The sequence below is a fragment of the Homalodisca vitripennis genome, unplaced genomic scaffold (genome assembly GCF_021130785.1).
Source record: "Homalodisca vitripennis isolate AUS2020 unplaced genomic scaffold, UT_GWSS_2.1 ScUCBcl_513;HRSCAF=2684, whole genome shotgun sequence".
Lineage (NCBI taxonomy): Eukaryota > Metazoa > Arthropoda > Insecta > Hemiptera > Cicadellidae > Homalodisca > Homalodisca vitripennis.
Window position 1 is genome coordinate 49,568 of NW_025776629.1, and position 17,464 is coordinate 67,031.

Consider the following 17,464-nt stretch of genomic DNA (forward strand, 5'->3'; position numbering starts at 1 on the left):
TCTGTGATGTCAAAGGCTTTGCTCAAGTCCATAAAAATAGCTAAAACTGTGTCCTGTTTTTCCTAACTTGTCAATTATGTGTTCAATCAAATGTGTCAAAGCAATAATGGTTAATTTTCCTGAGATTAAGCTATGTCGTCTCTCAGAAAGTAAATAATTGTGCCTTAAATGGTCATGAAGCCTAAAAGAATAATTTTCTTTATCACGTTGGAGATAACTGGTACCAGGGAAATAGGTCTGTAATTGATGACTTCAGTTTTGCTTCCTTGTTTATGCCGTGTGTAGACTTTTGAAAGCTTTAATTTTGATGGAAATGTTTCTTGTAAGAAAGTTTTAGCGATTAAATCATTCAAGGGAAGGTTAAGTTGATCTTTGCAGAATTTCAGTTCTTAAAAAGTTATTAAATATTGATGAAATTTTCATCAATACAGGATGAGGATTTAGACTTTAAAGGGCTTAGTATAACGAGAACTTCTTTATGTGCGGTTTGTTCAGAATTTGAAAATATATGTCCTTGGAACTCTTTATTTAGTTCACAAAGAGGTACTTATGATGATGGTTAAGTTTTAGTATTTCTTCACCTACATTTATTTCCAAAATAATTATTGAAATGTTCTAAAACAATGTTTAGGTAACCTACAGTGCTACCCAAGATGTTTAATTGCCATGTCTGTTCAGTGTTCAATGTATTACAGAGCAACACAAAACATGAAAACTCACAAATGAAATAAAAGAATGGAAAAATGTAACATATTATATTGATCTTAACACAATCAAAGAAAATTCAGATGGTTCCTTACAACTACAAACTATGGCTATACAAATTTTCTCCAGCAGCGAAACAGTCACGCAATTGTTACAATGCAGTATATAATCTGAATTAGAAATCTAATTTAATGGAAAATATATTCCATTACATTAGATTATAAATTCATGTGTACCTAATGCTAATGCTTAATACTAAATCTGCTTTAAATACCTTAAAGAATTGTAATAGTTTTTATTATGCAAACAATCTCTTCATCCATTGTTCTTACCTATTATTTATTGGAGATGTAAACTTAATTAAGTAGTATTTTAGAGTCAATATGAATGAAGAATGCTGTAATGGGTGGATGAAATGTGCCTTTATTACATAATCCTTAATAATTACCCTTAATTTTAATTTAACACAAGTTATGTTGACAACACGTAATACATAAAAATCAATATTATTCTACATACAATTACACAATATTCAATGTTGAAATGCATATGTCGGACATTAACACGAGAAACCATTTTTGCAATTAAAAAACATGTTTCAAGAAATTACGATTTAAACACAAGTTATGTTAAAGGTATACTAATATAAATAGTTTATAAACTGTCTGTAACCCCAAGACTTATGGAAACAAGAGGGTCTGAACCATGAGAATTCCAGTCTTAATCACATTTTCGTATTTCCAGTTCTTCAATAATAAAAACGAAAAGATTCCTGTAGAGAGGATTTGCAAGAATTTCCTGATGCATTTGCACATGACAGGAGCCTATACCCGAATGAAGGAGAGTGTTAAGGAGGTGGTGGAAGCTTACATACGTGAAGGTCTTGGATTCCCTCACAAACTAAACTTTCTGGATGCAAAACAACAGGTCAGAACAATTTTAAAATGAGTCCATCTAAAAAATTGAAAGTGCAATTTTAAAACAAATTATTGCTGTATGAAATTGTTTAATAAAAAATTAATGTTTTACTAGCTATTAAAACAATTTTGGTACAAATATTTTTTTCGTTTTATACCAAATCAAAGTTTTACACCAACCCCCAATCAAATAAATTTGAAACAAATAAAAATAAATTATATAAATCATTAGAATACAGATTACAAAATGTTTAACAAATCCAAAACTAAGAGTACAACTTAAGAAATAATTAGTTACCTTACTGAAGTTAATAGCAAAATTAATCCCAAAAATTGGTCAAAGGTACAAAAAACACTCTCCCATACCCATAACATATTTTTTGTTGTTTTGGGACAAGAAGGTTAGAAATTGCACCTAGTCCTAAAAGGACCTTCGCACTGTTTCCAGATTGAAAGGATATTCTGGATGGGTAAGTTTGGGAGTAGGAGCTGCCTCCTGTTGAGATCCATGAGGAAGAATTGAGGGCACTAATCTCAAGTCATGTCCCCTCAGAAGAAGGGGAAGCCAGCTCTGAACCAGCCTCTCTAGTCAAAGGAGGAAGGGCTGGCATGCTCTTATGTCTGGGTTTGCAAGAACCTATGACTCTTAGGGAACCTCACCAACTCCAAAAGTAATCTCCCACAGTAGACTAGACCTATTGAACTATCCTTGCACCCCAGAATCTTGACATTTGCGGTTAGTGATGTGCCGCTCCTGGACATCCATAGGTGCCCAGATTTGTGATACATTGGTTTTTGCTGTACCCACTGTGGGTTCAACTAGAAGGTATAAACCAACCAGAAGTGAACCCTCCTGGGGTCATACATGTTAGCTATATAATTTTTTCCATTGAAGAGGGTTCAATATGATTATCATTTACAGCAGCTATATAATGCCTTTGAAAGCACACACATATTCAGTATTAAAATTTTCATCTTAAAATTAAGTTCATAGCTCTTTTTTATATATCTATTATCATGTACAATGGTGTTGTACTATGAAATATTTTATTTTCAATTTTATGATTAATCTGAAAAAATCCTGTTAGAATACAAAACCTGATTAGGTGCTTTTTTATGTAGCTATGAATTGTTTCTCGATTTTGTTTTAAGCATTTTTTAGCTATTATTTTATGTTGATTTAATAATATATTGTGGCAATTATCATGACAGTATTGTAGTACGGTAATTTCAAACTTCAAACTTAATTTTTTTTAATAACACTATTAGAATATATGTGAGGTTATATATATACATAAAATAGTGCTATTTACATTTTGCAAAAACTTTATTCCGGATATAACTTAGAAAACAGTAGCGTAGCCAGAAATTTCGTTCAGGGGGGGGGTCCGAAACCGGGGGATCTAGGGACGTTTTTTTTTTTTGCCAATGAGTTCACTGGTAAAAGGTAAATACCAAAAATATGGAGCTTTAGTAACTACGCCTTACAGAAAGTGGAAAGATGTAATAGGTAAATTCAACTCTCACAGCAACTCTAGTACCACAAAGTTTCTTGTATATCTTCAGAAACTTTACGAAGTTCGATTCTGACCGAGTAGAAGGCACCAAAGTGATGTTGGATTCACTGGATAAGAAAGAAAAAGAACAAAACAGAGCTTCACTCAAGCGTATAATTGACACAACTATATTCTGTGGATAAAATGAAATACCCCTTCGAGGACATTGGGCCACTGACGGCCGAAAACCCTTTAGAAAAGTATGGAAATTTTCGAGCGTTGCTCGGGTACAGATCAAGCTAACGGTCGGAAAATGCACCGGAAAAACTCTACTGATTAGAAGTTCGGCTACTTTGGATTTCACTGATAGAGGTATTTATGAATGAGTTATAATGACGATTTTTTGTATAATTACACTGTAGACGAGAATATAATTATCGAAAAAAAATCACTTTCGGTCGGAAATAAAATACACCAGAAAAACTCTAATGATTAGAACTTTAACTACTTCGGACTTCAGTTATTGGGGTAAATGTGGTATTTTTGATTGAGGTAGGACGACGATTTTTTGTTATCATTAAACTGTACTCAACTACCTATATACATAGTTATCGAGAAAGAAAATACTAACGGAGTTTCAATCACAGAACCAGCCGATATTGCAGAAGAGATAAACAATTACCTTATCTCTGTACAGTCTGACCGCCTGCGCGCCCGGGTAAAGTCCAAGCGACGAAGCTACCTCCATTGTACGCTTGCCCACGCTCTTTCTTTTAAACTCCTACTACGGAAGAAGAGGTTATAAGCATTGTTATAGGCATGAAAAATAAAAAAATCTTCTGATTTTGATAATATTACCGTGCAACTACTGAAGTTAATATCCCTGAATTAGCAGCAATTTTGACACATTTAATTAATCTTAGCTTTAGTAAGGGAATATTTCCTGAAAATATAAAATTAAGCTCTGTTATTCCAATTTTCAAAAATAGTAGTTCAATTAAAACTGACAATCTGAGACCCATTAGTTTGCTTTCAGTTTTCCTCAAAATTTATTAAAAAGATTATGGTAGTAAGACTTCAAAAATTTTTGCAGACTACAAATTTTTATAACCCTTGTCAATTTGGTTTTACAAAAGGCAAATCTACAGAGGATGCTCTCATAGCCGTTTCAGAAAAGATTTACAGTAGTTTCAATAATAAACTTAAGACATCAGGTCTTTTTATTGATTTTAAAAAGGCTTTTGATTTGGTTGATCACGGCATTCTCCTATCCAAGTTGGAGGCTGCAGGAGTAAGAGGGATTCCCTTGTGTTGGTTTAAATCTTTCCTTATTGGTAGAAGACAACGTGTTAAAATCGGCAAAATTTTCAGTACTTCAAAGGTTGTTAAGGCCAGAGTACCACAAGGATCGGTTATCTCGGCAACTTTATTTCTAATTTTTATAAACGACTTGTTAAACTTAAATTTTGAAGGCAGCATTAGTGCTTTTACTGACGACATTGCTCTTTTTTATTCTCAACAAAACGAAGCCATGATTGGGCTTTCGATTAATCAAGATCTTTGATTGTTAAGAGAGTGGTGTCTCGAAAATGGTATGCAAGTCAACACAAATAAATCCAAATATTTGAATTTTCATTTTTCAGGTTTTGAAATTCCATTTCCTATAATATTTCACTCAAAATTATGCAATTTTCAAAATTGTCACTGTGAACCTTTGGAGAAAGTAAAACAAATTAAGTATTAAGGTATTGTTTTAGATAAGAAGTTTACTTTTGAAGCACACATTGATATTATACACAAAAAAATAAGACAAGCTATAAGGAAGTTTTTATTTCTTGAGAAATGTTCGTAGTACTTCGCTACTGAGAACAATTTACTTTGCATTAATTCATTCAAGATTACAGTATGGAATTGTGTGTTGGGGTGGTACCTTTAAATTTGTAATTGAAAAACTTAGAATAACTCAAAATTACTTTTTGCGAATAATTTTAAAGGGGTCAAAAAGGGACAGTTCTTTTCCTTTGGTTCAAAATTTGCGTACATTACCTGTTCAGCATATTTTCATTTATAAAGTTCTAAGGATATTTTTTATTAGAAGCGGAAATTTTTGTTTGGAAAATTTGCATTGTGACACAAGATTTAGCCACCAAATTAACTTTAAATTGCCAAAAGTAAACAAGTCATTTTTTCGGCATTCATTTCAGTACTTGGGACCAAAATATTATAACCAGTTATCCAATAGCATTAAATCCAGTGGCAATTTAAATAAATTTTCCAAAGAAGTGTTTGATTGCCTATTGTCTTTGAATGACACAAGTTTTTTAAATAGTATTCTTAGTTAAAGTATTATAAGATAGTATATTTTTCCATAAAGTGTGTTTTCTATAAATGTATATTAAATTTGTTAATTTCACAATTTTTATAGTTATATTGTTAGGTAAACAAAAATTGTTAGTAACAATATTTAAATAGTATTTAGTATACAATTTGACAATTTGACTAGTATGACTATATTGTATATAGTTATAACAACTGTTTGTCCTTAAGCCTAGCAAAAAAATCTATTTGTTTTTTTAGTTTAGAATTTTTTCAGATGCAGCAGAAAAACAACATTTTTTTCAACTATAATTTTAATGCTAGACTCATAATTTCATTTTAAATTTCTATTTAAAATTACAAATTTTTTTCACTTAGCCACAATACTTGTAAAAGTGGCCAGGAAATTTCCAGATGAGTTATGTATGTATACAACTATGTAAAAAATAATTGGAAATAAATCATTGTTTCATTTCACTGGTTGAGTGGTTGAGGTAAAAGTGGTACTTATAATTATGTTAGGACATTGATTTTAGGTATTAATTCAACGCCGACTAATAAACATATAATTATCGAGAAAAAACAAAAATAATCACTTCCGATCAGAATATACTAAGGACAAAGAAATAATACCCCAGTCAGTGAAATCCAAAGTAGTCGGAACTTCTTATCAGTAGAGTTTTTTCTGGTGTGTTATCCGACCGGAAGTGATTTTTTCAATTTTTCTTCGATAATTATATAGGTATTAGTCGGCGTTCAAATGATACCCAAAATCAATGTTCTAACATAATTCTAGGTACCACTTTTATCTCAACGACTCAACCAGTGAAATCCAAAATCGTCAAAATCTGAATCAGTAGAGCTTTTCCTCGGTAGTTTCCAACCGGAAGTGATTGTATTGTTTTGTTTCTCGATAATTATATATTTATTACTCGGCGTTGAATTCATACTTAAATTCAACGTCCTAACATAATTCTAAGTACCACTTTTACCTCAACCACTCAACCAGTGAAATCCAAAATCGTCAAAACTTTAATCTGTAGAGAGCTTTTATTCGGTATCTACCGACTGGAAGTGATTTTTTTCTCGATAATTATATAGGTACAGTGTACAGTTAAATGATAACAAAAATCGTCGTCGTAACTCAATCGAAAACACGATGTTTACCTCAATCACTGAAGTCCAAATTAGTTGAAGTTCTAATTAGTAGAGTTTTTCAAGTCAAGTGTTTTTTCCGACAGAAAGTTATAATTTATATTTTATTCAAAAATTATATACACGTCTACAGTTTAATGACACCTAAAATCAACGTCGTAACTTAATTCTAAGCAGTCATTTTACGTCCCCAAGACGAATTTGAACGAAGTGGTCGCTAATTTAAACTGTTTGCCGTGTTACGGTTCAGGCTAGTTTGTGACGTCACGTGACAGTGCCCTATTATAGAAGTACCGTGATTACACTACACTACACGAAAGGCCGAGCTCAAACGTATCGTTTGATACTTTTTGATTTAAATGAAAGGACAATTATATTTTTAACAACGGTCACTTCAATCAATTAAATCAATCAATTTAATGTTTGTAGACAAGAGTAATGATAACTCTCCTTTTTTCTCCTGCTCCATGCTTTCTTTTATATGTCTTAAAATTTCGGGGGGGGGTCCCGGACCCCCTGGACCCCCCCCTTCGCTACGCCACTGTAGAAAACAAAAAACCTTAAAAAAATAAAGATGTAGAAATTCTCACGCATGTTGTGGACTATCAAGGTTTTAAGACAGTCTCCATAACAAATTTTAAAAGCATATCTCAGCTGTTTCATCTAACCGATTTGCAAACTTGTACTTTTAGTCCTTTGGAAGTAACAAAAAAAAAATGTGTGACAAAAGAACAACAAATATAAAAAACTTACAAAATAAGTAAAATAATGAGAGAGGAATTATATTTCTTCATCTTAGTAAAACAAATGTTATCAAACTTTTGTGGTCTTTTCATTTATAAGACCACATTTTTTAAACAGTTTTCTATACAAACACAATAATATGAAAGTAAATTCTGATACTCTTACGTATCAGTATTCTGATATTTTACTCTAGAGATGTATTTCATCAGTCCCCATTAACATGGGGCAGCACCAAAGGTGCTTCAGAAACCTGCACTAATGGCTAGAAACATTTCTGTTATACAATCTATATATTGTGAAAAAAAACAAGTGGAACCTTTCATTTGACGAATAACTTCTTGAATTATACAAGCAGGTAAGAGAAATTTTGTGTCAGTGTATTGGTATGAAAAACTGTTTAAGAAATGCGGGTATAATTGAAAAGCCAAAGAAATGGTGAATTCTATTTATTTTAATGTATTATAAGTGCAGATGAGTGCTACACTACTTCGTTTGTTGACTTCTTTACCACCACTCTTTTACAGGAAAACCTGACTGACATCTACTCAAGCCTGGTGTCCAAGATGTGTTGTGTTGTGAATTCCAAATGTTGCATCGATGTTGAGGAGTATGATGTGGTGGTCTCCAACAATAGCCTATTGTTCTTTGCGATTGAGGCTATGGAGGAGGATCGCTATGAGAAAGCTCAAGAATACTTGTTACAGGTTAACTGTTTTACTATTCTTCTTGCTTAGTGGTCATTTTTATTTCACATTTCTGTCAGGTACGTTCTTGTAATTTATCCTAATGTGAGTATTTTGCTTACCTCGTACAGTTATGACACTTGGTATTAGTGTTCCTGACCTGTTTTTGTTTTAATTGTACAATAATATTACTAAAGTAAAGTAAAATTATATTAGATATGTTGACAAAACGTGGCCCCCTTAGGAAATATCTTATGAGGGTGGGCCTTAGCCAGACTGACGAATGTAGACTCTGCGGAGAAGAGGAGGAATCAACGGAGCATATTTGGATAAATTGTTCTGCCATATCAAAAATTCAGGAAATATTCCTAGGAGAATATTTCCTCCCTAAGGACATCAGAGAACAGGAGCCCTCTAATATGATCGGCTTTCTGTAAAATTCTCAGATTCTGAGGACACAAATATTAGTAAGGGAAGTGCAAAGGTCCTTTTTAGGACTAAGCACGGGGACAAACCGCCTTTTTCCCTCAGGATAAAAAAAAAATAAAGTGAACTAAATATCTTATTTCACCTGGCAACGTTAGGGCTAAGAAGCAGTGATTTCGGTGATTTCCGAATGGCCGGGCAAGCGGGCTGCTTGCAAGGACAGGACTGCTCAGCGGTCACCCATTCAAGCAGCAGCCACGCTCGATATTGTTTGATTTGGTTATCTCACAATAACCTTTTTACCTGTTACACTGCCCCATTGGCATTACTACAATTCAAACATTAATAAATCACACTTTATGTTAATTACTAACAAAATAATAGTATCACTCACAAACAAGATGAAGAAACCATAGCAAAAGCCACTATTAGACAGAATAGTAAACGAACACAGCATAGGTGCATGGCGTGAAAAGACTTACGGTTGAAAATGGCTTGTTCAAATTGGCGAATGCAGCTAAACAGGTGGACGACGCACTCGGTTGGGAGATGAGTTAGCCTCAATAACACAGTTTGATCCGACCGTGTTGACAGTGGAGTAGATTATTACACTAAATGAGAATCAGATGTGCTTTTGTAATAGCGTAGAAGAAGGAACCTGCTTCCTTTATATACGGTATATTCACGCCTTCCCTTAGTTGAATTATGGGTGATTTGGCTTCAGGTTTCCCAGCTGACTCTTTAGGCTTGCACAGGTGGACTTTGGACTGGTGCTTTTGCGGAAGAAAGTTGCGTGTAAATGTGGCTTGGCAGTTTTTCACTTGAAAGGTCTCTCACCGGTGTTAACATAACTTCTTTTACAAGTGTTTATATTATTTTAAATTTTATAAATGTTACACCTCACCACTGGAGGAGAGAAAGGTTGAATATAAATTCCTGTTGAAGTTACTATATTTTATCAGATGGGATTTAGTGCAGAGATGAGGATTTATCCCTGTAATGATTAGTGACCCCAGGATATATCCTGGTAAATATTTCCATTTAAAATCATTTATTGTCTCAATCACAGTACGGCAAGTATATCTGTTACTCTCGTTAATCTGCTTTATTTATATTTACAAAGATTCCGTTAAAGGATATAAAACATGAGCTCTTTACAATTCAGTATGTCCTTATAATTATTTTCTTTTGCTATCCATTTTATTTTATTTCAATGTTTCTTTGGAGTATAAAGTAAATTCACTGTTATATGTATTAGTTTTTCATTTTAATTAGTGAAATAGTAATATTCTTTCACTACAAGTAGAGAGGAAATATCTCAGATTCATTATTACTTCAATTAATTGTTCTATAAATACTGAACACGGATTTATTTGTTCATGGGTACATGTAAAACCCATTTAAAAGGTATATGTTTCTCGAAAATATAAGGTTTGTTTGTGCGCAGGCTCACTCAAAGTTTTGTATTTTTGAAAGCGTTAAGATCCATTAAAAATATGTTTAATTGCATACACAAAAGTTAATGACTAACAAAAGTTGTTGGATGCAGAGGTTAGACAAGACTGAAAAGGCTGATCCTCAGTTTTGGGTGGATTACGCTAAGTTTTGGGTCAAGAAACTGGAGTTTGAGAAGGCTGGAGAATGCACTAGAGAAGCCATCTCTATTGAGCCCACTTACATCCCTGCGTAAGTAATCTGAGAACATCCTTTTTACACAAACGTTTTCTCTCTTGACAGAGTAACAAACAGATGTTCTGTTTGTAGAGGTGATTTAAAAGTAAGATTAAAAACATTTAATAATATTACACATAATGCAGCTTTGGTGGAATGGGTTGATTCAATGTTTATATTGAGTTTACCTCCAGTTCACCTTTCTCTTCCGTGCAGCAACTGAGATCTGTTGCTGTTGCAGACTTGACTCCTGGAATCTGGAGTCATGTTCGTCTGAAGGGATCCAAAAACAGTTGGCGATGAAGAACGAAGAAGCTCAAAACTAAACTCCCCACATAGGATCCCTGGAACTGGAATTAAACTCAAAATCAGCAAATAATAATACATTTTATATTTTTCATTCTATTTTTTCCATTCTCTCATTTTCAATAATTGAGAATCTTGCTAACAACACACAAATTAAAATTATAAATGATAATTTTATAATAAATATGAGATATGTCCAGAAAATACTCAATATTATTCTATAGTCTCTCTTATTATGCTCAGAGAAGATGAGTCACTATGTAGTAATACTGGTTCATATATTGAAATAATTATTTTTACCATTTCCATTTCCTTTTACTTTACTATGTTAAAATGTATGCATATAAAATGAATGGCCAATGAGCAAAACATTTAAGAGTTCTCACAATTGTTGATGTCACACATTACATTTATGTGTACATGCACTTGCAATCCCCAGGAGGGTTTACGTTTGGCTGGTTTATACCTTCCAGTTGAACCTACCACTGAGCACAGAAAAAAACCGATGTGTCACTTAAATCTGGGCAACCTATGGATGTCCAGGAGCGACACATCACTAACCGCAAATGTTGAGATGTAAGGGAGATTGATATGTTTAGTCTAGTGCGGGAGATGACTGTAGAAGTTGGTGGGGCTCCCTAAGTGTTAAAGGGTTGCTAGCCAAAACATAAAGACGTACCACTCTCTTCTGCTTTGACTAGAGAGGCTGGTACAGAGCTGGCCTCACCTTTTTTCCAGGAAGGCATGACTGAGATTAATGCCCAAAATCCTTCCTCAAGGATCTCGACAGGAGCCGGCCTTTACCCCTAACCTTTTTTTATTTTGTTCTCTTAGGACAAGAAGCTTATAAATTGCACTTAGTCCTATAATAACCTTAGCTCTGCTTCCGGAGTGACAGTATATTTAGGATGAGTAAGGTTAGGGGATAGTGGCCGCCTCCTATCGAGATCCACGAGGATGAATTAGGGCACTAATCTCAAAGTCATGTCTCCCCGGAAGAAGGGGAGGCCAGCTCTGAACCAGCCTCTCCAGTCAAAGTATGCAGGGGTGACACACTCTTGTTGAGGCTAGCAAGAACCTCTGAGGTTAGGGAACAAACCCCACCAACTTCTACAGTCATCTCCCGCAGTAGATTAGACCTACCGAATTGCCCTTGAACCCCAGAATCTCGACATTTGCGGTTAGTGATGTGCCGCTCCTGGGCATCCATGAGGTTGCCCAGATTTAAGTAACACATCGGTTTTTGCTGTACCCAGTGGTAGGTTCAACTGGAAGGCATAACCCAGCCAGAAGTGATTCCTGCTGGGTCACCCCTAACCTTACTCATCCAGAATATCCTGCCACTCAGGAAGCAGCACAAAGGTTAAATAGAACAAAAGAGTTTTGGTTTAGGCTGAAATACAAGATTTTTCAAAAAAGTTCAGTTTACCTTAGCACATTTACTGCTGGTCTATATTGAGTTATGATAGGTAATCTCTCTTAACAATCAACATGTTAACTCTTTCTTCTTTATGTTTGAAGTACATAGCAGCGATTTCTTACTACATTTTCTAGGCTAATTTCTCTGAAGCTTGACAGATTAATACAATCTTTTAAAGTGATCTCAAAAACCTTTTTATATCTCTCTTGATCTATAGTGGTATCAAAGGATAAGCGTTTGATATTATAGACATAAGTGGATATGCTACTTTAGATATTCCAGTCACAGTTTTATCTTAATAGTTAAATCAAAATTTAATGTTTTTCACGAATTTGTAGGCTTTCATTTCTCGGACTGTTGAGTTGGCTGACTGAAGACTTCACAACAGCTGAAATATTTCTTGTAGCAGCTGTCACATTTAACCCTCACGCCATGGACAGCTGGCTGATTCTACACATGTTCCACAAGCAGATGAATCAGTTGGACGAAGCCAATGCGGAATTGCTGAACGGTTAGATTTGCTTTTATTCAGTACTTAATTTATGTAGTTGTTGCTGCATTGAGTGAAATGAATGAAACAAAGGAAGTCACAAAAACAACATAAACAATCTTGTAAGTTTCCACACAGAGAAACACAGTTCCTTCACAACACGTTACATTATGGAGATATATAACTGTATTAGAGATGAAAAGATTGCGACATTATATTCTGCTACTATATCAGATTTGTTGTTCGTTAGAAAGGGGGCTGAACAAGTAATCCAAAGTTCTCACGAATCTAATGTTTTCTTTTTAACGAGAAGCCATTCCCTTTTATCCGTTTCCATCCAGCTCCAATGGGCCTCTTGCATAAACAAGAATCTTAAGAACAAAATAAAGAAAAGCACAAAGAGTACAGTACAGACACATTCCTGTCACAGTTATGATTTTGACCTCTGCCATTTGTAGCTCAACCATCATCAGATCATCCAATTTTTTATGGAATATGGGTCACATAAATATTTTATATTACTAATTGACTACATGAAATTCTGTGGTCAGTACAATCATAAAAGGCCTGTTCATCATCACATTGGAATTTAAGAACAAAAACAAAGTTGTATGTCAAAAATATTGTTTAATGCAGTTACTTATTACTTTTATTTGAGCAGGGAAAAGGTGTATGGAGGTTGTATCCATGCAGCTCATCAAGCATACAGGTCCTCAGCTGGTTTGGTGTCCAGAAATGGTGGAGAAGGAGAGGATCTTCCTCATCACTGCAGTGAACTTAATACGTTTCTCTTTCCCAGAGGTGAATAATAGTTGATCTTAATGTTAACCACATCAGTGCTAGCCCCTAAATCGATTTTTTTCAGGATCCAACATGTTTTATAGAACAACGGTGAACATGTTTTGGTTTGAAACACTACCTGAACAGGATAAATAAAGGCGAATTTTTCTGTAAAGTGTAACTTCACCACATTCAAACCAAGATCGGGAACGGACATATGGCAGTTGCAATGTTGTGAGATTGGTTATTAATACAGAATAAGTAATTATAAAGGATTAAGATCAGCAAGAAACAATTTAAGTTATCGGGAAACAGTATTTTTTATTATTGCTGTTTATTATTTGGCAGTTTGAAAATAATAAATATTCACAACTTGGAATGTTCTAAATCTAAAACGAGCAACTAAATTCATTAAATAATTATTCAACTATTTGAAAAAATAATAAAATTTATAATAGGTGATCACAACCTTTTCTTAACTGGTATCAAACTCAAAATTTTGATTAGTAATAACATTTTATGGTAGTTTTATAAGCAAATAACCTTTTTTTAAAAGCACTATAACTGTTTAATGTAAAGTTAATTGTTTTTAAACATGTCACATTGGCCAATACTCTTATCCGACAAAGACATGTATCTCTTCTATTTCTTTTGAATGATAAATTTTTCCAACTGGCTTATTTTGTGCATATGAACATGTGAACACCAGCTGCAGGTTTAGTTGACCAATCAGGGCTCGAGTTCACCAACAAAAAAAATATGGGGAAAACTTGTATGAGTTGAAAAGTGCCCTTCTTCAGCTATATTCAATTCTAAATTGGTTCAATAGATGCCAGGTATATAAGAATTGGAATTCATCCACAACATCAGAAAATAATAAATGGGGAGTAAAAATATTCTAAACTAAATTTTGAAGAAGAAGAAAATAATCATAAATCACTGGTTGAACGTTAGTGAAGTCTATCATTCAAGAGGCTGAAAGAATTCATTTCTGTCTGTCTCTTCGGACAATATCCCAAGAACAAACCGACCGCAACATTAAGCTTAACCCTTTCAGGGCCAGGACCAAATTAATATGAGATGTTGCAAAATTTTTTCACATACCATATCCCCTTGTGACTAGTCCAAAGTGCCAGGCTAAAATTGGCGATTTTGCAGTCTCTTAGATTAAAATTTATAACTTTTCATAAAAATTAGAGAATGACCTAAAAGTTGCACCAAATTACTCGTATAGATATATACTATCAACAAAAATATATATATATATGTAGTTTTAAGTAATTTAAAATTTAAAAAAATAATGTTTTAATAGATTACATACAACAATTTTAATTTTTTTTGTAAATAACTAAAGAAGGAAAAATAATTTTAATGTGGGAAGCTATTTTATTATATTGTACATTTATAAAGGAACAACCATACAAAATTTTGTGTTATTTCTCTCATAAATAAATTTTTTATGACACATTTTGTATAAATATGCATAATTGTACTTCACAACAAGTGATAAAGCAACTGCAAGAAACTTAAAATAAATATTCACATTATGGATGTATCGGTAAACAGATGATTGTAGGATCCATAAACAGTTTCAATACAGTTAAAAAACACTATTTACCAAGAAATATTTACACAATTTTATTTGAAATTTATTTACACTTTTTCTATTTACAAATATGCTACTTACAATTTCACTCCTGTGAGATCGCAAATTGTCAGTCATTGTAACTACTACATACAATAGCTAAGCAGGTAACTACTAACACTACTAATATTTACAACCACAAAATAAAATAATGAAGAAGAATCCAGCATACAATAGTACGATTACACTAAAGCATAAAGAATTAACAACAATAGATCGAGTCAGCTGATAATGTCATGTGACAATTAAGAAATAAAAATGCATAGACCTCCAAAATAAAAGTGATATTCATATTAGTTATCTACAAATATACCCGGGAATAAAAAACCATAAACCTTTAATCATTTGACGTCGTATTTATTTAAGAAAACGACGAATATCAAGGCGACTATATATTGCCGCGCCTGACCCGGAAAGGGTTAATGATGGTGCATGTCACTCCATGGGATTTCACTGAGAGTTATTAAATATTTTTACATTGGTCTTGTGGGTTACCATGATTACAGCAAGAAACTCACAACAATAAATAAATTTGTTAATAAACTGAGTACAATCATATGACATAAGAATATGTTTATTGTCAAAAAGCTTTCCAAAACAGTCACGCCACATTTTAAATATTATTTTAAAATTTAAATAAATAAATAACAAAACAAAACAGGAATATAACAAATAAATAAATAACAAATAACAAGTAAACCCAACACAGCCTCAAATATTACAATAACAGAATTATATAACATTGATTGATTTTCTAATGTAGTCTGTATAAAAAACATATGACATTAACATCTAAAATCTAATCATTAAACTGAATAGGTTATGTCTAAAAACTAACAGTTCCACAGTCAAAAAATTCTTTGAATGAATAAAATGGATTGACTTAAAGCCAGGAACAAACTTTTGGTTTAAATTCGTTATAACTATATTTAGAGATAAGTGGTCTTAAAGAGAGAGTGTAGATTTTCAAAGCGATCACTGTGTGACTATTAATAGTTTTTTTAAGTCTATAAAAATTTATGGATATATTTTCTCTATTTCTGGTGTTATACATATGTCTGTCTGTATGTCTTCAGAGGTTCAGGGTGTTTGAGAATATAGAGTACAACATCAAATATATATATAAATGTCAAGGCAACAAATGTAGACTAACTGTCCCAAGATCACTTCTTTATCATATGTTGACTTTAAATTTAGCATGTCACTTCATTGCTATGTACTCAAGAATGAGTTCTATGATGGAACATGACCATCCGTGAGATTTGGCTGAGTGTCATTGAAGCCTGCCTCTCTACAGGTTGGCACCTTTATTTCTCTTGTGTTTGCCGGGGTGTGTGAAAATTTCTCTTCTGTATGATTGTCTGCCTGTTGACAGCAGGGCATCTCAATAATGTACACTTGGTGATTAATACTCACATCTTGTTATTAAAGATAATTTGACTTATTAAAACTTAAACCCAATTCTTGGATATTTATTTCTAATTTATTTTGTGCTATTATATTCGATTTTGGTTGACAGTTGGCGGAACTGGCTCTGTCGTACGACCTGTTGCAGCATGGTCGCACAATTGGTTACCTGTACTACTTGGCAGTATGCCACTACTACCAGGGCAGATACAGAGACAGCCTCAACCACATTGAGGAGGCCCTCAAGATAGACTGGGAGGTGTGGTATTGTAAACTGTATTAGATTTTGCATCAAATGTGATTGTTTTTAATTAGAAGTAGAAGTGATTCTCTCCTATATAATTTCAATGTTGAATAACTCTCTTCCTGACAATGACCATAAATATCATTAAAATATTTTTTGGACCTTATGAAGGATAAAAATATTCTCCCCCCTCTTTTTCAAAGGGGGAAAAACGGTGATCACTTGAAATTTTTGCGTTGTTTGCCCAGAAATTTTGCTAGAAACGGCATCATAGAGGTGTTTTCTTGGCATCATTGTGTTTCTATTGAATATACCTTTAATATGTCATGTCACAAAATAGGGGTTGAAATTTGAAAATTTAAAGTTATTCCCTTCAACCTCCCTTTGTAAAGGGGTTAACATTTTTATTACCCTAAAAAAAACAAAAAAGTAAGTATGGTAAAGGTTGTACATTGATATCTCTATCTGTTTGGAATATATCCAAGCGTATCAGGACTTAATTTACACCCTTAGATGTAAGGGGTTGTTTGCCTATAACTTTTTCTAGGATCGTCGTAGAGATATTTTGTTCATGTCATTGTGTTTTTTTTTTGTAATTTAACTTTCAAATGACATGTCACAAGATAGGGATTGCAATTTAAAAATTTAAAGTAACCCCCCTCTACCCCCTTTTAAAAAGGGGGGAATATGTTTGTCCTTCATAAAGTCCAAAAAAAATTTAATATATATTGTGAAGATTTTACAATCCGTTTGAAATATATCCAGGTGTATCAGGACTTAATATACACCCTGTATGTAATGTACCTTATAATCCTTTCACAAAACCGTTGAAACTTTTGGTTTAGTAAAGTTAAAAATAAAGGGAAGAGGGAAATGTAACAAATGTAGATGTTAGGGAAGTGGAAGTTTTTTTGATATTTTTATAATTGCAGAAAATTTTTTGTCTATTTAGTTCTTTACTTTCATCTCAAAACTGCCTCTTAACATCTTCACTGTCTCTATACTTGATAGTCTAACCAACTTTTACGATGTCAATGTAGGTAAGTGTCTGCCGCAGTC

General features: G+C 33.3%; 1 protein-coding gene across 1 annotated transcript in view; it reads left to right on the top strand.

Annotated features, from left to right (window-relative positions):
* Positions 1–17,464, top strand: part of LOC124370798 — a gene marked incomplete at its 5' end in the record, with an annotated part of 42,572 nt that overhangs the window by 14,686 nt on the left and 10,422 nt on the right. The window contains 6 exons of the mRNA XM_046829093.1: positions 1,450–1,632; positions 7,858–8,037; positions 9,992–10,128; positions 12,178–12,350; positions 12,991–13,130; positions 16,274–16,420. Coding sequence (XP_046685049.1) covers positions 1,450–1,632; positions 7,858–8,037; positions 9,992–10,128; positions 12,178–12,350; positions 12,991–13,130; positions 16,274–16,420 — 960 coding nt within the window. The remainder of the gene's footprint in view (positions 1–1,449; positions 1,633–7,857; positions 8,038–9,991; positions 10,129–12,177; positions 12,351–12,990; positions 13,131–16,273; positions 16,421–17,464) is intronic.